This window comes from Hermetia illucens, chromosome 4 (assembly GCF_905115235.1).
Source record: "Hermetia illucens chromosome 4, iHerIll2.2.curated.20191125, whole genome shotgun sequence".
Lineage (NCBI taxonomy): Eukaryota > Metazoa > Arthropoda > Insecta > Diptera > Stratiomyidae > Hermetia > Hermetia illucens.
The window spans coordinates 21,036,572-21,063,241 of NC_051852.1; the positions used below are offsets into that span (position 1 = coordinate 21,036,572).

Genomic DNA, 26,670 nt, shown 5'->3' on the forward strand with positions numbered 1-26,670 from the left:
GCGTTGTTCTCCCTATTTTGCCCAATTGTCCTTAAGTTGTCCTCACTCATTGGATCTAAGATTTTTCCACCAATTCAACGAAACACGTTCATTGAATGACTGTAACACTCTTCTGCCGTAGATTGTCCATAATATTGCGTTTTCTTGTCTTCTTTGGGACTTCCAAGCAGCCGATGATCGTGTTATAGTTTCCACGAACTAGCGACGACGTCTGGTTGGACACGGTTGACTTGTTCTCGCAGCCAGCTGAACTGCGCATTCACGGTTTACCCTGGAGGTAAAAGCTACAACAAACTTCAGTGTCACAAAGGAATGACAACACAATGATCAAAAGAGATCAAAAGCATGGTTTTAACCTTGATTTTATTCATCCGGACCATTTTTCAGACGAAAAGATTGATTGATTTTGCGCCATTCCGAACTTTGGCGTCCCATTTCTGGATCATACTAGAAACACCAGGTTTCGTCTCCGGTGGCCACATTAGGGAGGAAATTTGGGCTTTCCCCAAACCATTATAAAATTTCTGTTGAAATTTGTAAACGATTCACTTGTTGTCCATCACTCAAATTATGTGAAGCAAACTTTGCGCCCACTTTCCTCAGTGCCGAATTTTCTGCAATGATGGTTTTAATGAAGCATAGGAAAGGCTAAACTCCTCTTTAATCAGATGAATCGTTAACTGATGGTCAGAGTCCAGAAGTTATTTCACTTATATTTTCAACAACTACTAATGTTGACCGGGGCCAACGTATTCTTCATCCTCAATGAATTCCCTCTTCTCTCGGAACAACTTATGCCACTCAAAAACAACAACAGCTCAGGACATCATTTGCGTAGGCGGCTCATGGCAGTACTTCTGTTGGTTCTTGCTGGTTTTTCGAAGATGCGAGCTTTTAGATATTTTGTGACAACTATGACTTCCACTAGTTGCACCGTGACCTACTCTTTCAAGCTAATTATACCGGATCAGAAGTATTCTCGATTTCCCGACTGGCGATTGTTGAGCGTTTGATATAATGGGCCAAATGCAGAGCTTCAGCGGCGATACCTTACAAGATATCCTTGACAGAGTTGTTCATGAAGCTGATCTCCTCCAATGAAACATCATTGTTGGGATACATGTGCTTCAATACTTTGTAAACGTAGGTCACATAGCTCTAGACTCCGTTTTCACTAGTTTTTGATGACATTATGGTTTCTGAGTATAGATAGCAGCCAACATACTCTACTGAAAAACTACTAGAGTAGAATATCCTTATACACTTCCGAAAAGTGCAACTGAAAAATAGTCTGAAGGAATAGGAAACTAGAGACAGAGCCTAGAATATCAACCTATGGAAAGCCAGGTATTTGGTGACGACATTATGTTCTATAAAAATCAACAAGCCACCATAGGATCAGAGAGAAAGTCCTGGGGGTTTAACGTGAGTACCTGCCGTGAAGGCATAATCCCACGGTCATTTTCGGACACGGATTGATTTTGGGACCACAATCAGAGCCCCGCCATGACTGGTACAGCGGTACTGGTTTATACTGAGTGCAGGCTCAGCGTTCACACCAGTGGATGCCAGGCCTATCTAACACCTCTGCCGCAACTAAGGAGTACGGCACCCGAGTTGCACAGCGCAACTCCACGCTTGAGCTTCGAGGAGATCTGCCAGCGATGTAGGAATAACCACAACCACCATGAAACTCCCGCAAATAACCGGGCCGAGAACGCATCCCCCAGGAATTCTCCTGGAGCATATGCTCTCAGAGGGCCATCCCGGTTCCCATGATACCAGGTTACCTCCGGTGAGGCTTCGTGGCAAGAGCCACTTCAGATGAATCCCTTGCAGACTCAGGTTTGATCGCCTTCCTCGAGTACGTAGAGACAGCACTCCCCAACGGGTAGGATCAGAGAGAAAAAGCAAAATGAAATTTTTTGACCCTACCTAAAAATTTAGTTCCAAAAAGCAAAAACTGCCAACAGTACCTACTTCAGAAGACAGCCACTCAATACCTAATTGCTGATGATGGAACCGCCGAATACTGTATTTAATTATTATGGCTGCAAGCTTGGTCTACTGATACAGCAATCGGGTTAATCCTCTGAAAGTGGGCACTTTCATGAACCCTCACTTCTTCTTCTTCTTTTTCTTCAGCCTTTGTCCCGTTCACAAGCGGAGTCGGCTCGTCGTGATCGGCTTCGCCATTTAGCTCTATCGAATGCCTGATCTGGGTGCAATCTCGAGGCTTTCAAATCCCCATCCAGCATATCAAGCCACCGTTGCTTAGGTCTGCCTTTTGGTCGTTTACCATCGACTTCGATGTTCAGACCAATCTTGGCAAGTGAATTCTCGTTAGCACGAATTGCGTGACCATACCATCAAAGACGCCTCTCCCGCAACTTTTCCACGATCGGTGTAACCCCATAACGATCGCGGATATCCTCACATTAGAAAGTTATCGAATTTTCCGAGTGATCCACCCCTTTTCTGTGAGGAAAAGTGTTATTAGTCGGATCAGGCAGACTATAACTAGAAAATTTATGAAATTCTATATAGACCCTCAGCAGTGAGGCAAAATAGTTGCCTTAAGTGCCCTTGCGTGATGTCTTCATTTCACATATTCACATAGTTCCTCTATGCTACTCCAATGATTCTTCGAAAGTCAATCAGGGTTTTCCTCGACCGACATCCTTCCTGCAGCATTGATTATATTGGTTTCTATCGCGAATTGTTAGCACCTCTACTACTTACTCGAAGTATAAATAAATAAAATCAACATTTGTGAAATTTTCAACTTTAACATCCATCATTCTTGGGCCAAACAGTGCATCGCGTGCCAGAAGTGTAAAATCAACAAGCACGTTCGAAAAGAAGTAGGTGTGCTCCCTCGGTCAACCAAGCGCTTTAACGCCATCCATCTCGACATCATCGAGCCTTTGCGAGATTCGCACGGATTCAAGTATTGCCTCACAATCATCGACAGGTTTACGCGGTGGAATGAAACAATACCTCTACTTCTCTCTGACATTACGGCGCAACCATGTGCCGAGGCCCTCTGTTGAGAATAGATTCCGCACTTTGGTCTTACAGCCGTCATCATCACGGACCAAGGAATGCAATTCGAATCTACTCTTTTCGCGGAGTTAGGAAAGCTCCTTGGCTTTAAACGGCATAGGCGCTGAAGGCCGCTCTAATTGCCCGCGACGATCCGTCGTGGTCGCGGTTTTTGCGGTTTGGCCCGTACAGTCCAGCAGAGATGGTTTACGGGAAGAATCTACGCCTCTCCGTCGATCCTGTCTTGGACATCAGAGCAGGGTTAAACGACTCGTGAATGCTACGCTGATTAGGGACGCGATTTCGAAGATGCGGCCGACTCCACCGTCTAGACACGCAATATTGGAGGTCAACACCCCTAGGGGTCTCGAAACGTATGACCAGGTCCTCATTAGGGTGGACATCTCTCGGAAGCCGCTGCAACCACCCTACAAGGGTCCCTTTAAAATTCTGGAACGAGACGAGCAACCGTTCAAACTCGAGGCATATCCAAGTGGGTATCCTTGTCGAGGCTAAAGGCCTTCGACGAGTTGGTGGCCACGAAAGAGCGCCTGCGAAGCGTCAGATTCGCCCGGTGACCCCTATTGGCGGAATTACGTGGACGGTTTGCTTCGCTGAACCCGCGCGGTTTCAGTTGGGACGGAGTGATGTGGCGACACATCAGAGGCGCAAATCTAAGCGCCAACATGAATTTGCTTCCACCGCTGCATTCAATGGCGGCAGAAATCACTCACGGATTGGCATGAGACTGGGGCGAAAAATGTCAAGAATGACAGTTTTGTGTCAACAGAGTCGAGTCGCGTCCGCCGATCGGAGTGATTGTCATTAACATGAAAATGTTTAAATTAAGAGACGCTCAAACCCAAGGAGCCTCCGGTGATCATACCTCTGCCGTCACCCAGGAAACCAAAAACACAAATTACCTCTAGAAACCCGAAACCTGTCAAAATCTCAGCATCTGAAAATCCACGGACCACTAATAGGCAAAAAGTAGCTTCTTCAGTGGTAGCGCTGAGGATCATTTAGTGAATTTCAGCTAAACTCTTATTCTTGATAAATTATGTGCCCAATATCGATGACTATTAATAGATATTTTCAGAATTTTCAGAATTTTTCAGAAATGGTTGCGTTAATATCTTGCCAAGGAGTCAAGGGACTTTTTCATGGTTAAGAATCGTCAAGACTTTTTCAATTTCACTACTTTTATGGGATTTTAGGCTTCGCAAAAGTATGAGGTTTTAGAAAAGAATATTTCACTGGTTGCTTCGCATTTCCTTTAAGCAAGATTGTGCCTCTTAGAAGAAAGGTAACTTGCAGCGGCCATCACCTCGATTTTACTATTAAGGTAATCCTTCTTGTGTACGCCAGACAATCTCATCATCTGCTTCTAAAATTTTTATTCGACGAATAAGATGATGATATACAGAAATTGTCCAAACTTCACTGCACCCCAATTGTACCCCATAAAGGCGTAAATATTGTCCCTCCTCGAAAAATGGCAGAATTACACATCATGACCTTCTCTATGTAAACTGCTTTCCTTACTCTTCACCGCTTCCCTATCACCATTTTTTTTTTCTTCTGCCAATTAATGAAACCAAATTATTCACATTCAAGGCCATTTTCATAATTAAAACCCCACAATTTTGCCTAGGCTACTGTTAAGGTCACCAAATCGTATTCAAAACACTACACACATTATCCGTACGCTCATTTCAGAGTGAGAAACGACACATAAAATTGTCTGAGATTTTTGATTTATTTTTGCGAGATTTTTATGATGCTGTAAAAGTCATTGTGGTGCCGGACGAGGGAGTAGGGAGAGGTGTTAAAATTTAACTCGCTAATGAGTAGCAAAACTGCGCTGAAATTCGGTATAATTATGTGAGCTTTGTAAGTGGGACTTACTTGGGTAATTATCTGACGAGCAGGTGAAAAAAAACTCCAGGTGATTGAGGGTCTTAGCGCAGAGATCAGACAAGCACGTGAACATAAAAAAGCAGAGCAGAGTTGGGAAATTGTCTGAATTTGGCTTTATTTTCACTCTGTATATATTTTCGATGACTCAACTGCAAAGTAAATAAATGTCCTGATAAAATAGCACTTTGATGTCGGTTTTAATGATGAGTTACTGCATTACATGGTTAACCCGATGTTTAACGTTTACTTGCGAGACACCCATCGAGACTTTATTAGCTTCTCATTCGAGTTGCTTAACAACCAAACAAACTTTATATAACCTTTTCCGTTCAAGCTCAAACTATTGCAGCTTGTTATGATGAACGTTTGCATATGTTTACACCGGAATGAGTCCAACGACAATGTTGATACCAACAACGGAATGGACTTTTAATTTGAAACTATAAATTTCGCTGCAAATTAATTGCAATTCATAGACGTTGTGGGTTTTTGGTGAGCAGCTATAAATAATTCCACATAGACAAGATGAAATGTGATTTTTTTTACGGATACCGAAATGATACCGTCTGGGGGTATGAATCGTGGGAATTTTCAATAGAATGACGCCAGAAGGTGGTAATTCATTCAATTAGGGGAATTGTGAAGAATTGAAATATATTCCATAGCTTGCAGGCAAGTAGCATAAATAAAATATTTCACATCAACCAATCAAGAAATTCTGTGAAGATAAATATGTTGGTAAATCGAAGGTGACTGTTTGCCTAATTAAATTGTTTGTCTTTCTATGGAAATTTCAAGAAATTGCTATTAAAAAAGACTACATCCCTCCGCCCTCCTAGGAATCAGCACAAGGATGAACAAGGATAAATTCACCAACATAAGGCACAATGTACATGTAAAGAAAAACTATTTCTACTCATCCTCTCTAAATGAAAACAAAAGACTTAAGCGAGTAACCTACTTTTTTGTAATACAATCTTTGATAAGGAATGGACAGTTAACCTAAACCGCATACTTATCTGCATGTTTGCCTGTTTGTTCTCCAGCCTGTCTGCTGATCTGTCTGTCTTGTGCAGATCGAATCCAAACATAATATTTTGCAGAATACACCATAATACGTGAGAATTGCGAATGCCATGAGCCAATCTTCTGAAAAAAAACTGATTCTGAAATCGAATTAATCTAAAAGCGACAATCAAACGTTTCAGAAAAGCTAAATGCCAAGAAAGCGTCGAAATACAAAGCTCTTCCGGTCTGAGAAGGGTAGGAAACCGGTCGGATTCTATCTAATGAAGGGCTGGAAGTGTTGACCAACCGATCGTGAAAAAATTGCGAGAGAGGTGTCTTCGATGGTACAATCACGCAATTCGCGCTAACGAGAATTCACTTGCCAAGATTGGTCTGAACATCGAAGTCGATGGTAAACGACCAAAAGGCCGGACGAAACAACGATGGCTTGATACGTTGGATGAGGATTTAAAAGCCTCGAGATTGCATCCAGATGAGGCACTTGATAAAGCCAAATGGCGAAACCGATTATGACGAGCCGACCCCGCTTGCGAACGGGACAAAGGCTGAAGAAAAAGAGGAAGGAACCCTAAGAATAGTTGAACCAGGCTTCGAGAAGCGAATGCAATGCCAGCAGTGAGTCTAAAGGAACTTTTATTGTTTGGCGACTGCAATTTGCAGGAATTGACAAAGTTTTGAAATCCAATATCTTTCAAAAATGATACAAGTTTTATAGTATCCGCTGATACGTGACATGTCGGAAGGATTTATTTAGTTGAATGCTCCTCCCCCTACTACATAACTCTTTTATCCCTATCATCTCCAATTTCATAGAACTCATCCCAAACAAAATCAATTTATTCCAAAATTGTCATTTCTATTTTAAATTAAAAACTTCTACGTAAATTGTACCAACCTTCAATCTTCCTACCATGCTATTTAACTACATTTGCTGGCATCTAATTCCATGTATTTCACTTAAGCATTTCCCTTCAAGCAATGCCAACGCATTTATGCTAAAGCTACTAACACGCTTGTAAATATTTGTAAGCGGGTGAAGGCAGCCCCAAATTATTGAGGTTATGCGCGGCAATATTTAAAACGTTCTATGTTTCAATGGCAGTGGGCAATGACCTGCTCTAGGTGACCAGTGATGTAAAAGGAAAGATTGTCTTAGACAGCGTTGTAATCATTTAATCTTTGTAAGGGATATGAAATCTGAGATAGCCTAATTCAAATTTCAATGACTCTGCAACAGAGTATTTAAGGCCCAACCTCTTAATTTAAAAACATCCTGGAAAACTAACTAGGCCCTGATAGAAAACGTCTGGAGTTTAAATAATTTGAAAAAGAAGGAAAAACCAATTCTCCATTTCACTTTCCGGAGGATCTCACCAATATAATCTATTGATTTCGGTCGCGGAAATAAAAGAGGCTGATCGAGAGATTTAACTATCAAAAAAGGGGATTCGGAATTCTGCTTTTCCTGGTGCCATTCCAATTGTAGGTAATCCAGGTGATAAGTTCTTTTTCTCACTCCTTTTATTAGTGTTCTTTTTGCTAGAACAGTGTCAAAAAGGGGAACCCTGAGCATTTCTTCCGACAATGGTGGGCAATGGTTCTGAATACATTTTAATCTTCTGGTGACCTAAAGTTTTGATTACTAATTTTGTGCACAGTTGTTGGCTGCAACAGCATATTTTTTGTAAATAAGGTTTTGCTTCTTCTTTTGATGAAATGCTACTTCCTAAGCTAGATGATTATCCAACCCTAATCACCGAAAGACTTGCGACCTGTCATGGTGCGGTATACAGTACCGAAGTTATCATCTCCCTCTCTGCCCTCCCAGCGCAATTATAAATTCTCTTTTGTCAGAGCGTACGCTACATTGCATTTATTGAGATCTGGTACAATATCGGAGCTCAAGTACATCACTTTCGATCCCACTCGTAACTGTCTTAAAAGACTTCTGTTCGCCGCGCTTGTCCCTCCCAAGTATGCGAATTCAACCAGGTCTTGTAGCGCATGTACATACATTGTTTCCAAAAATACGCTCCAACTCCCTACAAGATTTCATGAGGAGCCCATATTTCTCCCCTAGCATTGCGCGCCCTTTGTTACCAGTGGATTCTAATGTAGCTTTTGCTTTTTAATGAGTGGTGATAGTGGACACCACCTCCCCTTCTGATTAGTCATGTTAAAGAATATGTTGTCATTTGCATAACCGACAAGGCGCAACTCTTCTGCCATGTCGAGACTTAGCAGACTGTCGCAGGAAGTGAACACAATTCCATTGACAATTATGAAGGCTAGCACGGTCGCCTGAAACGTGGCGACGATTTTTTACTCCCCCTCATAACGTCACTTAGCAGTATCAGGAACAGAAGCAACTGCTGGTCGAACCCAAAAAACCCTATAACATCGAAACTATCGAGACCGGAAGAAAAAGTCGACGGGACTCATCAACCATCGACCGAAGAAAATCATCAATCATCGTTTTTTCATTCTTTTGATCCCCCACTAAACAATCGGTGACTTAAGGCTTTACCTGAAGCCCGAGGGAAATACCATTTGGGAAAGCGAATTTTCGATGTAGCTGAGCTTAAGACTTGAAACATCTGACGGACACCTGTGTAAAGATACATTTAGATTCCAACGGACGAGAACGCCAATTTTTCGAAGTGAGGTATAGGTCTGCTCTCTTGGTTGACTCGAGAAGGTGGTTTGACTATTACCAAATGCCCGTGTCCATTACAGGGTACAATTTGGAAAACCATTCAGAATTCTAACCCTTTTGGCGTACCAACTTCCATGGTCCTGTTCCCCATACCCGATTCCGTCACGATAGAAGGCACGGCTCGCTGAGCGCTAAAAGCTTCTTTAAATTCTTGGTAATTGACCGGAGCTCTTTCAATAACAGATTAAAGAATCTGTTTGAGAAGAACTTCTTTTATTTCTAGAATTAGTTCAACACCGTAGTCTATCGGATTGAGATCTCGATAATAAACCTGCAAAATGAGCTTTGCCTCGCTTTTACGTTTTGTTATTGGTTTATGAGCAGGCGCTTCGTATTTTTAGAGCATTTATTCTGGATTTGAAGAGTTGTTGGGCACACTTGAGAACACATTACAGCGGTATGCTGGTCGCAACTGGTGCAAAATTCAGCCCACATTATGTAATAGACCTAAAGGAAATAAGATGATCAACCGACCATCCTAAGTGGACGAAGATGACCTAGAGAGAAGAGCTATCACAGAAATCTAAAAAGTTGGCGAAATTAACCGTGAAGGTGCATCCGCAAAGACTGAAGCTTCGTTAAGGTGCTCGGTCCTTTGAGCACTTTCATCCCTCACGTGTCATTGGTACAAAATTAATGTGTCTATACCAATCCGTGGGTCCGCATCGGATCTAAAGGTAGACGACCTAATAAATAAAACCAGAACGCGGGCTAAACCTGGAAAATAAAAAAAACGGCTCGACCGCGCGCATGGAGCCGTCAGTCTCCGGATCCGAGTACCGCGATCGAGAGGGAAGATCCCCGACGAATCACAGTCCCGGTCATTGCTTCTTCTGCCTCAAATAGTTATTGAGGCACGGCCTATGAGGTTCCCTCCCATCAATGACAACCTCAGGGCATTTCACATAAGGGTAAGGAAGGGCCCTCCTCAGAAGCATATAGCCGCAAAGGCCAGTAGATCCAGAGACTTCTGAACGGCAATCACCTACGAGACATTAAGTCTTAAAGCCAAACGCAACAAACGACTAGCTCTTTAGTATTATATTCTACCCAGGATAGGACAGGAAACTCCATCTTACAAGGTGGGAAAGGAAAATGAGGCTTAGGAAGACTTGTTTTCGGGGGAAAGGGGTGTGGAACCTAAAACTAGAAATGTGAAGGCAAATATGCTTACACCCTAGCTGGGAATAATGTTGAGAATCTATCCGACGCCACCAAACGAAGTTGTGAGCCGAAATAGGCTATTTTTCATTGATTCCGAAAACTTGCAAATTAGAAATTAAGCCTGAATCTAGGAAACGTTGGGCCCCACGTAGGTCGTCTTCTGCCACTCAGGATGCTCGCTTGAACATCCTATTTCCCTCTAGGTTCAATACAATTACACGGAAGTTCTAAGTGCCTACGTGGACTAGATTTTATCCATTTCATAATTCGCCTACTCGTCTGTAAGAGGATGTTAACATAAAACTTTAACACAACGCGGAAGTTGATATGACGTGTCTCCTTTTTAACATGGACAAAGAGTTTATTTTCGTTCTTGACGTACTCAGCAAAGACTCCAATAGTATCGGAATTTTACCCCTCATGGGTGTTTTTTTACAAATACAATCGCTCTCGGCAGTCCTTACGCATTGTATTGGGTCTTAGGATGAAAACTCATCTGGTTTCGACGACAAACAGGGGTATAATTGATAGACAAGGGGTAGCTTCCTCTAAACTACAATTTTTACTTTGAAATGTAAATATATATTTGGGGGGCGACTTACCCAGGCTAACTTTGTACTGATGAAGAGGGTAAGTCACTCCGGAAATATATATTATATTTATTCTTTCCGCCAATTTACAAGGAGCAACCATCTGCAGTATTTGTTCCTTCCTGACTGAAATAGGCAACATGCGTCGTCGTCCCCCCCATCGATCTACACAGATGGTCCTATCTCTACTAATTGTGGTCTCATTCTTGCACCTTTCTTCCATTTACCGAATTGGATATTGTTTGACTATGCCAGCTGTCACTAGGGAGAGCACTATCGTGAGAGATCACTATCATGACAGAGCACTATCTTGCGCCCGTTTAAACTTGAAATCATTGCGTAATATGAGGCTATAAATCGGTGGTTGCTTCGACAGTGGTTGAAACAAGAAGTTTGATCTACTTTTCTTGGTCTTGAAAGGGTTTAATCTTTGGTGCTGCGTACGAAGACGCATCTGTGAGATAGTGTGGTCCAATGGATCAGAGTGACGTTTCTCTTACCCTTACAGCCTCTGAACTACTCTCAAACTGGCATTCAAAATTATTTCTTGAGATCTTCATCGAACCCGTTCATAATTCTCAGCCCGCGAAAGATACTTCCAACCATAATACGCCGATAAAAACTGGAAACATTTCAAGAAAACTTCGAAATAAACCCCCAAACAACTGTGTCCATTCCCATGAACCCCCAAGCCGCCTGATCTATATTTTTCACCTGATTAAGCACTTGATTCATTAACCATCGAAACCATAGCTCCTTTTCCTAATTAGTCCAACGAAATAAATGGCCCGAATCGCGGCCTACATGCCGCGCGTGTTAAAATATATTGCATTCATTAAAAAATCTCGATATCTCATAAATGATGAAAAACCAATTTTTTCTTTTCGCCCGAAAACTTTACGGATATCTTTTGCTGTTTTATAATAAGATGCAAATAAATGCGCCCCAATCGTGTCCCATGGTAACATCCTACGAGGAATATTTTTTGTTTATTGTTAGTATTATTGTTGCGCTTGGTATTGGAGTTGTTGTTCTGGCTGTTGCTTGTGTTGCTGTCGCGGTTGTTGTTTTATGGCGAAAAAAATATAAAGACAGCGGGTGGTAACTTTAAAGAGGCACCGCCACCACCGCCAAGAACTTTACCAATTGACCGGACATCCAACTGTTTAGTGCGGACATAAGAAGTCATACAAACGCTTTTAAGTCGAAGTAAATAATGAGATCAGCTTTGGGTTTAAGACAAATATTTAAATTAACAAAATATTGTTGCACGAATTTATTCGTTACTCCGTGCTACAGCGACAGCTTCACGAAGCTTTCATTACTAATCTCCAATCAGTTCTTTGTTATTTTTTATCCCGTCACTCCAATGAGAAGTTATTGCCTCATCTTGCCAAACTTCTTCTTTTCAAAAGAACACGCCCGACCAGGGACGAAAAAAACAACAAACCAAAGAATTCTCCCAAGTGATGCAACTTGAAAATGGCGGTATCTTATTAATAAGAAAGAAATTAAAAGAAGACCAAAAAGGGGTACGAAAAGATATATGTATCTGCTGAGGAGTGAGTAATAATAACAATAATAATAAAGTGGGAAAGACCACCTTGGGCGTCAGGAAGGTCCATTGATTAAAGCACAAAATGAAAGCGACCGGCTTGGCGGTGTTGTGGATTTTTAAAGAACTCAAGAAGTTATAAAATCGCAATCATGAAGTTTTATGAATCGAAGACAGGGATAATGTGGAAAGTGTTTCGTTTTCATTGAGTAGGATCCTGTCAAGAAAATATACATAAAAACTGGCTTAAGGGGGGATTATAGGAATATTCTAAGAAAAAGTGTGAGCATCTGAAGAGCTAGCTATTTGTCACTATACTTTTTATGGGTCTTGTTCCATGGCGGAGTATAGGGCATCAATGCAGTTTCTTTCGTCCCAGTTTGCAATTCGATTCAATTTCCACTTACCCCATTTTAAATCCAATGGGACTGCGTTTTGGCTTCGTTACCTTTGAACTTTACGCTGTGAAAGGCATAGGCCTAAAAATGAAAAGAGGGACGAAGACGGCTATGGTTTCGTACCAGGGCAGAGGCAATTCATCAGATGCTGCCTCACCTCTGCCCAGAGAGCAGCATGACGGAAGAGGCTCGCAGGTGTTGTATGCTCCCTTTTAGAATTCACAAAACAACAAGGGTACGAATTATATTCAGCGTAAATCCGCCCATAGTTCGGACCAAAACTTGGCTGAAGTTAGATAATTTCTTTTTGGGGATTGAGGAGTCCTAAGGCCGACCATAAAGAGTGGAAGCAAGTTGCTCTCCATTTGGTCCGGTCCGACATTATGGATGAATATGGATACGGACTTAGAACTTCTCAATCCCCAAAAAGAAATTGCCATAAGCCTATGAAAATGGCCCAAGTATAAAGACAACCACAAACAACCATGATGTAAACGGGATGCGAACCCGTAGCACGAAATCAGCTCCTGGATCGTCAAACTTATGAAATTCACATAAATTCCATCCAAAGGCTATTTACTTAGTTAGGTCCTCAAATTTGTGGGTGGTATTCCTTGTTGCGCCTCCTATTCTACCAAATTTCAGAAGATGCCAGTAACGTGGACCCTCAATTGTTTCCTTGTCTCCATAAAAACTTTTTTACACTTTTGTAACCATCTCACTCAAGACTCCCCTGTAAGATCTTCTATGCTTTCAAATGATGATCTGATCTTCATAAAAAGCCAAGAATTCTTTTAATCTTTTCAATATAGATTCCTCCGTTGAGGCTCCAGTTTTATGACACTGTTAAGTACCTGCTTAAGTACGTGCAGTTTGTTGATTTCAGGAATTAATATGGCTCCTTTTTGTCGTTTGTATATTAATCGTCATTTAAGGATATAATGAAAAGCGAACTTAACTACGTGGTCGTCTCCATTCAAGTTAAAAATATATGAATGATTACTTTTTGTTAGATTGTTTAATGCCACCTGATTTTTAGGAAAATAGTTAACATAAGTATGTTCCAACGTTATTTCACATAAAGTTAGTTGTTGGTGGTTCTATTTTCTACTTGTGGGCGAGGGTCTCATGTTCGTAATTAGAAAAGATAGCACCCTATCCGTATTTAAAACCCTTTTAGAGCAGTAGAATACACTAGCCTGACATTTAGGTTTCGTCCCTTCAACCTTTACAACTAATCTTCTCCTCATCTTCGCCATCCAGCGTAGTTCGACCTTTCTAGATATTCGTTTGAAGCTGCTTCATTAATTTCCTGTTTATGAACATTTGCTATGCCCTCACTAGGATATCACAAAAGACCACACCACCACTGAAGTATTGTATTTCTTCACTTTGTCCCACATTTTAAACCTCAGGAACATAACCGGCTACTGATAACTCTTTTCTCCCACCTAGTCCTCTAGTTCGAATGCACCTTTTCCACGGTGGAAGGCTCCATCCGGGTCGAGAAACCCTCCAATTGCCATCTAGCGTATAAGGTTTTCACCGCTTAGGTTATCTCCAATCGACTTGAATGTTCAAACCAAGCTTAGTTAGTGACTTCTGGTCAGCCCGAATTAAATCAATGAACTTTCATTGCATCCATTCTGATAAGGACCTGCGAGCATCTCCTGAGATCCGCGGGGGTGCTGATTGTGGTAGTTGCGTGTCGCGTAGATGGAGGCAGTTTCAGTTTCGAAACCGCGTCCCTAAACAGGCGCATCACACCAGTGTGATGTGGTACTGTCGATGATAGTTACGCAGTAATAGAATCCGTGCGATTCTCACAAAGGCCCAAAGATGTCGGGGTGAATGGTGTGAAAGCGATTGGTCGATCAAGGGGAATACGCCTATTTCTTTCCTTACATGCTTGGTGATCTTACACTTCTGTCACACGTTGCACTATCTGGCCCAAGAACTGATGCCCTTGTTTTTGAAGAGTCAGAAGTACTTTCCTGTTACTAGTCGATTCGTTTTCCGGATGCCTGGGTTCGTTAGATGGTGAACAGCGTAGAATATCTCCTTGCGAAAAGCAACAGGAATGAATGGCTTTGGTCGCTTCTTCGAGTTTTCGCAGAATATGTGACAATTTGAGCCAGGGATACAGCACTTTTTGAATCCATACTTGGAATCTGTCCTTGGGTTCCGAAATTCTGCGTCTTCTTTTTGTGCCTCGACGATTGCCGTAATTTCGACTGTGGCGGGTACTGTGATCTCGGAGGCACGTGACAAATCATCTGCAACTACGTTGGCCTTGTCAGACACGTGTTGAATATCAGAAATGAACTGGCTCAGTTGCCGAAGTTGACGAGGGGGATGCTTAGTCAGGCTTCTGCTTGAGAGGCTTCTGGCCCGTGGAGACTGTGAACGGCCTGCCCTCGAGGGAGAAACGGAAATATTTAATGGCGAGGTACGCGTCGAGTAACTCACGATCGTAGGCGCTGCAGTTCTGTTGAACTGGGATCAACTACTTGGAGAAAATTCAACGGTCACCAGGTTTAATCCACCTGCTGGTGAAGAGCAGTGCTTACCTCTGTGTCTGAGACATCGACGAACACGGCTAGAAATGCATCTGATTGAGGAAATGTCAAAAGTGCAGCATCAATCAGCTGTTGTTTGACCGTTTCAAATGCCTGGACGTCCTCTGTAGACCATGCAATCACGAGTCTTTTGTTTTTGGCCCACACAAGTAAGCTTTGAGGATTACCTGATGGTGAGTGTCTCTGGGCAAGAAATGACGATAGAAGTTTAACATGCCCAGAAGCCTTCGCAGATCTTCTACGGTTTTGGGGAGCTCGAAGCTTAAAATAGCTTGTACCTTATCTAAGCCTGGGTGGATTCCATCAGGAGTAATAGGATAGCCGAGGAATTTCACCTGATTTCTTAGAAACTTATCAACGCTGAGAACAAGCCCGGCCTGAAGGATTAATTGAATTGATTCATTCACTCGAGATGGTCGAAGTGCTCAGACTCTGTGGAAAAAGTGATCAAAACATCATCCATGTAGACTAAGCAGAAGTTTAAGTTTCATAGAACAGAGTGAATGAACCTCTGAAAAGCTTGCGTTCCATTGTACAGGCCGAAAGTCATCCTAGTGAATTCAAAGAGTCCGGAAGGCGTACAAATAGCCGTTTTAGGAATATCTTCACAAGCTACAGGGATTTGATGGTACACCTTGGCTAGATCCAGGGTCGAGAAAATACGGTAGTTTGTCAAGTAATGCGCTGAAATCGTGGATGAGTGGACTAGGGTATCGATCAGATTCTGTCTCTGCAAAGCGTCCACTCGTCGTTTGGCTTAGGAACCGTATGGAGTGGAGATGGCCAACAGTTATTAAAAGGTCTGCAAATACCCTGTTTCATGAGCTTAGAAAACTCGTTCTTGGGAACAGCAAGCTACTGGGGTGGTAGCTGATTTCATGCGCCCAGTGTGGGACGCGTGTCTCAACTGTTGCCTAGCGCAATTCACTGAGGGCTGAGAGGATTAATCGGAGATACTGATCGCTTAGTTCTCTGCAGTTCGCTGTCACTGAGAGTGGTAGTACCTCTACCATCGATTGTCGGATTCAATCAGAGCCCACGCTGCATGGGCCATCCCTTCTGTTTTAGGCATGTTGCGGGAGTTGTGAGATAGGAAAACTTTGTCTGCATGGTAAGTGTGTAGAGTTGCGGACATTTGGTGATTGATGTAATGCTTGAATTGTTATTGAATAATCATTAATAGATGCTCCTCCTTAACCAAGCAATTTTAACCTCGTTATCATCAATTTCAAGATTCTCGACGGACCCTTGCTAATTATCAAATATAGCATCCTAATGATCCCAAGCTCTGACAGATACTGTTCCCTTCTATCTCATCAAAATCCTTAATCCAAACCGTACATTTTACCGAAAAATCTTGAAGAAAATACTCAATCATATTGATCCCCGTTCTGTATCAGCTACAATTCTGCTCAATATTTTCCTAGAACTGCAAAATTTTCAAGTGATTTAATCAGCCCACCTTAACTAGTTTTCAGTTATCTAAGTAGGTACTTCGATTCCCTAGTCATGTCCCCCCTCTTCATCTTCTCCACTAGGAACTTCTCTTTGATTTTATCGCTCATTTCCTTAGTAGGGTTTATCATAGATGTTCGTAATGGATGCGTTAAATCTAGAAAGATTATGCAAAGCCGAATTCACACTTTCAACCTTCGGAAAAACAAGGCACTTTTATCTAAGCAGCCCTCGAAAATTAGCATATATCAAATGGCATACTACTCAATTGGTTTTAGTTATTTTCAGCACTGTAGGACTGACCACATGGGACTGGTATGTGAGATTTGACGCCTAAAAGCGGCGCAGCTGTAAAGTACCTCCTTGGACTCCACTTGGTTTCTACGGTACTCTCGTTTCCCCTAGGATATGTTGAATGTAATTCTAATCATCCTTGGTGTTCTTTTAATTCGAATAATTAAGTATAAATTTGCTTTTCGCTTCGATATTATCCACGTACAGTTCTCATGACTCCTCCTGTCTCCATCCATGCACGTTCTCTCGAGATCCTTAATTGCTGAGAGTTTAGCGTAGAATTTCCGTACTTTTGGCGGGATACCCTCGTACAGCCTACTTTCCAGACTGGAAAAAAAATTTACAGCCCTGTCGCCCTCTATGTTTCCGAGTGCTGACCGACTATAAATGCCAATAAATGGCGTCTTGCGGTAATGAAGTCGAAGATATTGCGTTGGACTAGTCGCATGACACGCCGCGATCGACATGGGGTTTCACCGATCGTGGAAAAATTGCAAAAGTGACGTCTTCATTGGTATGGTCACGTAATTCACGCTAACGAGAGCTCACTCGTCAAGATTGGTCTGAACATCGAAGTCGATGGCAAGCGACCAAGAGGCCGGTCGGAACAATGGTGGCTTCATATTAGATGGGCTTGGCGATTGCATCCACATCAGGCTTTGATAAAACAAAATGGTGAAACCCATCACGATGAACCGACTTCGTTTCTGAACGGAACAAAGGCTGAAGAAAAGGGAAGGGGGTACCTCAAAGAAAGCCTCGTTTGAAGTCTAATTTCGTCCTCCTTTTGTGGTTTCCTAAACTCAGTCGAGTAGGTTTTTACTTTAAGGTAGTCATATTCGAGAGTGGAAAGTGTTTTAAACCCTTGTCAATGGAAATGATGATAATGCGATTAGGTGTCACTTGAATTCACTTTTTTATATAAGTGACATTTATTATAATATAAATTTTGATTTGTATGCATTGCGCTTGTTGCTAACAAATTCAAATTATTTGGCATGAATCTGGCTGAACACCAGTTGTTCCTGATAAGGTCTTCATTTTTAAGGTTTTGTGTAAAACAAAACCTTATTAAAATCGATTCAATGTCTGTCTGTCTGTCTGTCTGTCACACGCATTTTTCTCCAAAATGGCTTAACCGATTCGAACGAAATTTGGTGGACAGATGGGAACTATGAAATCCCACGCATACAGTGAGTGGCATAAATTTAGGTGGAGTTTAAAAGGGGGCTCCCCGTACATGCAAAGGGGGGATTCAAAAATTTTTTCCACCGGATATAGTTGTGTAGGGTATCAAATGAAAGGTCTCGATTTGTACTTTCCGAAACTGACATTAGTTTTGACATAAATTGCAAAGTGCGTGAGTAAGGAGTCAAAATGTACGCATTTGAAGTGAGACAGGACTCATTTTCGGAAACTACCAAACCCAAAAATCCGAAAAAAATCAGGGTGGTGCGCCTAGATGAAATCTAGGCCTCAAAATATGTCCCATTCCGATATCTGCTCAAATAAACTTACTAATAGTATATTACTACTTTTTAGAAATTTACTGAAAAACCCCCCTTCGATTCATCCTAGGTCTTCCGAATTTTGTACCAGCATAGGGGACAATATTTCGTATATATGTGCTAAATTTCATGGAAATCAGGCAATTAACGCCAAAGTTATAGCAGTTCAAACTTAGCAATTTCGCCGAGTTTACTGCTTCCAAAGCCATGCAAATCAGATGCTGACATCATAATTACCCGGAATAATTGACATTCGCGTGGAATATTAAAGTCACATTTATGAAGAATCTATTTATCTGCAGCCCTTTTTAAGGTTTTGTGTAAAACACTTATGTGAAATCTAATCTTCGAGAGATGTCCCATTCCGGTATCTGCTCAAAAAATTTATATTATCAACTTTTAGAAATAGACTAAAAAACTCCCCTTAAGTTCATCCTAAGTATACTAAATTTTGCACCGACATAGAGGACAGCCTCGTGCATACGCATGCCAAGTTTCATGAAAATCCAACTATTAGTGGGAAAGTTATAGCAGTTCAAACTTATCAATTTCGTGCTAATTAACAGCATTCTAAGCCATACAAATAAGATGCTGACGTCATAATTAACGAGAATAATTGACATTCGAGTGAAATATTAAAATTCCTTTCAAGAAGAATCTAGTTCTCCCTAGCCCTTTTTTATATTTGATGTTGGTTAAATTATTTTCATTCGCTAATAATATTAAACTGAGAGCGTGAAGCGTATGAGGTTGACCATTATCAACACAGGGCTTTCCATCAAATGATTTATTTAAATCACTTTCTAGAAAATCGAGGGCAATGGAATTTTTAGCTACTTTACACGGAGCTGTCGTGCACTCGTCGCTCCTCACATCTTTTTCTTTTTCTGCAGCCTTCAGTTCACAAGCGGGGTCGGCTAATGATGATCGGTTTCATCATTTTGTTTTATGACATGCCTCACCAGGATGTAATCGCGAGACCTTTAAATCCCCATCCAGCGTATCGAGCCACCATTGTTTTGGCCGGCTTTTTGGTTGCGTACGATTGCTTTCGATGTTCTGATCAATACTGGTTGTTGAATTCGAAAACGCCTCTCTTGCAGTTTTTCCACGATCGATGCAAACCCATATCGATCGTGGATATTCTCATTTCAGACCTAATCGAAACTTGTCACGCCACCAGTGCAATGCAACATCTTCGTCCCCATTACCGGAAGATGCCGTTCATTGTCCTTTATAGTCGGCCAACCCTCAGAACTATAGAGAGTGGCAGACGGACGACATTGCAGTAAATTTTAAATTTGGGACGTGCGCTGATACGTCGATCACAAAGAACACCAGTTGGGGAATGCCACTTCATCCAGGTTGCATTAATGCGTGAAACAATTTCATTACGCAGTTCTCCATTGGCTGATAGCGTTGACTCGAGATATTTAAATCGCTGAGTTCTAGCAATGGCAGTAACCTGCCCTTCGAGATACTTAAATCGCTCATTTCTGGCAATGGCAGTAACCTGCCCAGAACTGAGCGATTTAAATATCTCGGGTCAATGCTATAAGCCAATGGAGAACTACGTTATGCTCCTCACATAGGGAAACACAAAACCTTTTATACCTGAAGCGTCAAGCTTCCGGTTTCCCGACTTGTTTCTATTATTCTTGTAGATCAGGCTTCTCTGAATGTGAACCTACACTTTTATTTCATTTTAAGGTATCTTTTCAATGTACCCAATAGCTGATCGTCAATACCAAGACACAAGGTACTCAATTGGTACCAAACTAGAGATTTAGTCAAATAGAACAAGGAGAGGAATGACCCACAGGAAACTGTCCTTTCAAAAATGTCGTGCCGAGTCAGCTTTTTGCGTTAAGTCCATTAGGTGTGAATTCTTGCTAATGAGCTTTTTTCAACCAGGAACTGAAGACCCTAAAATACTTAGGTGTTAAATAGACTTCCAATCTACCTATAATGATGACAGACGTGCAATTGGCACAGACTGATAGTTCCATCCCCGCACCGGGAACTATTGGATAAGTTCCAGATTCAAAAATGGAAGGATATGAAACTCATGCTACAGGACACCTCCAGAAAAAGCTACCACTGATTCTATCGGTGATACAAAATGATAACACCCCATCTATCGAGGAGAACTTAGGGCAGCCGGGATTCTATCCCCGAAAGATCGGAAGGTTTATCCAGTTCATAAAATATAGGACCTACCAAAAAGCAATTTTTCACCTATTTATTACCTACAAGCCTGCCTTAGAGGAAAATTGATTAAGTCCCTTCTTAATTTTAATGCTTTGTTCAAAGTTTGATCATTTATTCGCACTAAAGATTGCAGTTTCCATAATTAATCATATTTTCTCCTTTTTTTACAGACAATATTGAATTCAATGCATAAATATCAACCGAGATTTCATCTGGTTCGTGCTAATGATATATTGAAATTACCATATTCAACGTTTCGAACGTACGTGTTTAAGGAAACGGAATTTATAGCTGTGACTGCATATCAAAATGAAAAAGTGAGAAATTTATTTGATTTTTCTTGAATATATGGAGTGTCTTAATGGATAGTGTTAATTGATGAATAATTGAAATTTATTTCTAATCTATTTGCAGATAACACAATTAAAAATTGATAATAATCCATTCGCGAAAGGTTTCAGGGATACAGGTGCTGGGAAGAGGGAAAAGAAGTGAGTATCAATAAAGTTAAGATTGAAATTTAGGAATTTGTTATCTACTTTATCTGAGTTTATGTGGGTGTCAAATTTTAAGGCTCTGAGAATGTGATATACAGTTGCTTTCCTGTCTAAGACATGAATATTTCTTCCATTTAAATGTTGGGCAATTCAGTTGAATTTAGTGCAAAGTAACCTCCAAAATAGTCTACAGACTTTAATATAATATCCTTCGGCCTCAAAGATTTTGACGATGACAGGTGCTAATCGAGCGAACTACCCAGATTGCCGACAGTACATGGCAACAGGTACCTAACTTCTTTGATATGACGTAATTGGGCCAAAGGTAGCACTGAACACCCATGCTCTACTTGTGACACCTTTGTTTGGCCAAAGAGAGCCTTCGTCGAAAATACTGCCTCTTAACTCTCACCCGATTCGAAAAATAGGGTACAAAATGTTGATCACTGGTATTACTTAAGGTGTAATTCAGACGAAGAATTAGAATCATCAACCTGGTATCATTCCGACATGCCAGTCTCATAAGTAACTGATCGTGTAGTGGGGCTCTAAGGCAGTGGCATTTTATGCTAATGAGACAATGATCCACAGTCTTTTCTTTATATACGTTGGAAGGTGGAAAAACCTACTGCTGGCTCTTGCCATACGGTTATGTGAGACTTCTACTCACTAAAACCATCTCCTTCTCCTTCGCTTACCCCGCGGGACTGCCATTTCGGTATTATATCGCGGGGCTTATCAACTGCGCCTTCTGTCGTTATTTGTAACTTTCCTCCGAAGCTCCTTCCTCATCAGCAGGATGAGGCGTTCCGCAGTTGGTTGGCCATATAATTTAGAAATTCGCTTTTATCAGAGGTTTCACCAGTCTCCAAGGACACTTTTGAAGTCGGTAACAAATTGTTTAACTATATCATCTACACTGATGGCATCTCTCAACTTGTTCCTTCCCGATATTTTCTTATTTGTAAAGACCATGATTGACTTGTCCAGTCCAAAATTCAGGGATAAACAAAATAAGATGGAAGATACTTTGCCCTACTTGTCACTCTTGCAAGGCAAAGTTGAAGATAGAGATCCGCTTTTGGCTCCTCTTAAATTTAAACTTGCTGAAGAGTGCTGGCAAAATTAAGGTTACTATTTTCAAAATATCTATCGTCACTTAGTCTAGGTGAAGAAGTAAGATGTGTTTTTGCACAATTTGGTAGAAAATTACAGTCCTGCTCCAATTTGGGGCTTCCACAAAATTTGCACTCCTTTACATCGTCGTCAAAACAACGGAGATAACTAGAATTGGGTAACGTTAATTCAGCAGCAATAACTTACTGAACTAAGGATAGTAATGTCAGTTATATCGCTATTAACGGGCAGCGTTCACCAGACATTCTTTCAGTGATTTGAAAATTCCTCTATAATATTGTCACTCTTTCCTATTCGTATTCATATCGGTTCTAAAAATGTGCTTCAGCTTCCTTAGGACTTTCCAGGAAGGTTCCACCCCTTCTATACTTTCTGAGACATGTGGCTCTGCGACTCATCGCCCATCCTGTAGTAGTGCCAAAATCTGGAAGAACGGAGTTGTCGCACTTACTCAAAGTGTGATCTATCTGCATTGATACAGATAGAAGGAGTGCGTTGACCAGAATAAGAATCTAGCCTATATATCTCACTGGCATCATTTTCAAAAATTAATATACATAATCCTAACTAATTATGAAACAGTGAGACAAGTGAGTATAATGAAGGGGAGGGTTAGTGACCCTAGCAATTGACAGCTGGTATGCTTTAAGTAGGTTCTGTTTTCTGTTCTGTTAGTATTTTCGGAAGGAGTGAGTTAAGTCACAGATTTCCGGTAGCTGGCATTAAAAGACAACCGCCCTCAGATGTTAATTAACTGGCCCTCCCCTGAGAGGGGTGCCCCAACAATAGACAATATGTTGACCTCACGGAGTGTATTGCAAGTCGAATATTCCATATCACAGATGAAGCAATCGTATTAGAAACAGCTCGTAAGGTTTGTTACCAATCTGACTTTGAATTCCCACGGTATTGTGGATCCTTGGTAATCTTAGCCATTTAAACAAAATAAGGCTTTGACCGAATGATTTTTTGCAATTTTCTGGACTCTCGCCAATTGAAAAACATGGAATATTCGAGAGCGTTGAAAGCTGCCTCAATTAAATTATGAAGTTAGAAAAACAAAAAAAATAAATAACTTTGTTGAATAGCCATTTTCAATTGTCTTCCTATGGAACTCATCGTGAAAAAAACTACGAGATAGGATTCTTCGGTAGTATGGTCATATACTTCATGCTGACCGACGCTCATGTCTGACAAAAATGGCGTATTAATTCTAAATGAGCCGACACCGCTAATGAATTAGTCAAATTCGAAAGAAAGAGACAGCTTGTGGCTGAACAGAAAACAGAAACCTGGGAAACGCCTGCTGAACCAACGGCAACAGCTCTACTAGCAAACCCTATCTCCACCTCCACGTGGTGACCGCTGGGAACTTTTCCTTAACGAAAAGCTGCAGACAGAGAAGGAAGGATGCCTAAAAATGAGACAAATCGCACCAACTGGTCATCCAGGTTGAGGGTTGAATAGGGCTGCCAACCCTACACGGAAAGCAACTTGTTACGAAGCCACAAGAGTTTCGGACTGGACTGATTACACAACGACCGACCGACGAAGAGCCACTACAGCATATGCGATGGTGGTCACCTAGTAAACCATGTGATCGGAGCAGGTTTCCTAATCTGTCAAAAAATGAAACCGGTTTTGAAAACATAAGGGAACGGCTATGCATTTGGCACTTGCGAGGTGAATTTCGAAACATGAGCTTCATTAACGTTCACGTTCCTACAGAGAAGACTGCAAAACCATGGAAGGATAAATTCTATGAAGCAGTAGAACGAACTCCTCCCGTAGCCTACCCCAAGCAAGACATCAAAATCTTACTTCGAGGTTTTAATAGCCAAGTAGGGGTGGAGCCCGCATACAGGCGATACTCGGGCTCCAATTGCTTATACAAAACAACCAATGACAACGGACTGCCGATTATTCCACCAGTTGTTGGAAGTACCTAATTTGAGCGAAAAGTGGCCCACAAACATGCATGGATCTTTCCAGATGGGACCTTCAAATAAATTGACTAGGTGTTAATCGAGCGCCGCCATTTCTCAGTCTTGATGAATGTCAGAACATATAGGCAGCCCGAAACAGACTCGGACCACTATCCCGAAAGCATAGTACTTTGAGGTCGAATAATAACACCACCTAGAATCGCCTCTGCCAATCAGGCGGGACACATAAGAGAGTCCTTCGTAACGTCTATAAGGCAAAAATGGATCCCGTAGGAACCGCAGCTAACGGAGGTCCTGGAGATGAAACATTAACAAATGATCTTGCTCATCCTGCCGAGGCAAAGAGGAAAATCTGATCTCCGACGACAGAAACATTCCGAGCAATTCGTCGGCTTAAATCTCATAAGTCGCCAAGAACCCATGGATTTACAGCTGAACTAGTTAAATATAGAGGCGATCAATTACATCAAGCCGTTCATCAACTGAAGCTCAAGGTGAGGAACAGCGAATCAATGCCTGACGATTGGGAGGGAGGCATTATTTGTTTCAAACATACAGAGGGAGATATCACTCTGCTAAGCCGGATAGCCCCACACGCCCACAATGTCATTGGTCCATACTAAAGAGGCTTGCCTCCAGGCAAAACACTCTCTGCACTGTCTGCGGCAAGCATTTTAAAAAAGTTGGAAATGCCCATCAGTTGTACCACCTCTTCATCGACTTCAAAGCTTGGTTTCCTGACGAAGTTTGTAAAACCGACTAGGCCAGATAACGCAGCAGGATCACTCTCGAGATTATTCAATATTAATAACGATCTAAGACAAGGAGATCTTATTTTGCATCCTTTTTGGCCTGGCTCTGGAAAAAGTGATACACGATGTTATTGCGACAGGCACCATCCTCTTCAAGTCCACCCAACTACTGGCCTGTGCTAACGATATTATCATAATGGGAAGAACAAAAATAGCTGTACAATCTAGCTTCATCCCGATTGAGTAGGCAGCGATCGGGGCCTTGGGTTCTACCATAATGAAGGCAAAACAAGGTACATGCGGGAAAAGTCAGCACCAAAAACAAACGAACCGATAACATCAAATGACTCTCGCCAAATGAGAACAATAAAGATAGAAGACTAACTTTTTGAGACAATTGAGAGACAATGAATTCCAAAAGTTGAAACCAAATGGGCCAAGATCTCAAACGAATTTGTCCAGGTTTCTCAGTTGATAGGTTTTCCAGGTTTTTCAGTTGATTGTGGAACTCGAAGAGCAGGATATCTTGGTTGCCTTTGATGTCAAGGCTCTTTTTCCAAAAATTTTGGCCAAAGAAGCAACTGCTTTACGAAAATACTGGCTACAGCAGCAACAAATTGGTCAACAATATGAAGGTAACGATTGACAATAAACGAAGCTGGTCAGAATCTATGTGGAAGAAAATTTCTTCACCCTTAGAAGTGAATATGAAAAGAGCTCCAATCTACTACTTCCATCTCATCGTTCCTCAAAGAGGACTTCATAACCGAATTGAAAACAGACTTAGTTTTGACAGACCTGATGCGACAAACTTTGAAAGAGACATATGGATGAAATTTATGCCATTATCAGTTGAAAAGGTTGATTCTTTTAGTAGTAGTCTACCAGAATATGAAGTTCACCCTGGAGATGAATAAGGACTTGCTATGAAGGAGGAAACAGGAGACTTTAAAACTAGAGACCTAGAAGGCAATCAGATACCAAACGACACATCTCCAGTGCCAGGTCGTCTCTTTCAACCACATAAATCATCGTATATTAAACCTCCCCATATCCTTGGAGAGTGTGGTAAAGGAGTACACATATTTTTTTGAAATCCCCTGATTTAATGAATAGACCGACCTGACAATCAACAGTTTGATCGACAAACGTATAAGAAGCCTTGAACGACTAGTGGTCAGCAACCTGATAGGCTTAAAAGCCCAAAAGGTTCACAGAGCTGGGGTTTAATGAAATTTGCCTTTCATTGAAACAAAAGCTGTAGAAACATGGCTTGGATGCCGATGTTCAGTAGTAGGAAAAAAGTCAACTGTGGTCAACCAAGGAGCCAATCGACCCAACGGCCAAATCTAGGGCGTACAAAATTTCCCGCAGCCATTGCAACAAAGTGTTCATTAGACACACTTAAAGGACAGTTGGAACACACTTCGGGGAGCACATGGAGGAGGCAAAGCAGAGTTGACGTAAAAGGAGGCAACGAAAGATTTCAGATTAAAGGAGGTGGACCACATTATTTTTGAGAGCCACCCAGGAATGATGGGAGAAATGAGTTCACTGTCCGAAAATCGAAAGGAAAACCTTCAGGAATAGTCATCCCTGACACCCCGAGTTGGGTCGTTGGGAATTGAATTAAGGACGACTACGTAATACCAACAATAAGTGTGTCCAACGCGACTGTTATCACTCATACCGTACCAACTGATGAAATAAGAATCCCACGGAAAACTTTCTATCAAACATAATATCAATCCTCTTTCTCGCAAACCGCCAGAACTAAGTGCTCATAGTCAGGGGTTGACTATCCCATCACCAATCCTCCCTTCGATTGTCCTTTATTTACAACAAAACAAATGAAACATTTCAGTTGACATATT

General features: G+C 41.5%; 1 protein-coding gene across 6 annotated transcripts in view; it reads left to right on the forward strand.

Moving 5' to 3' along the window:
* The window catches only part of LOC119654449 (optomotor-blind protein), a 425,188-nt gene that overhangs the window by 382,596 nt on the left and 15,922 nt on the right, over nt 1-26,670 (forward strand). For all 6 annotated transcript variants that reach the window (XM_038059857.1, XM_038059855.1, XM_038059853.1 and 3 more), the window contains 2 exons: nt 20,635-20,781; nt 20,879-20,955. In XM_038059857.1, coding sequence (XP_037915785.1) covers nt 20,635-20,781; nt 20,879-20,955 — 224 coding nt within the window. The remainder of the gene's footprint in view (nt 1-20,634; nt 20,782-20,878; nt 20,956-26,670) is intronic.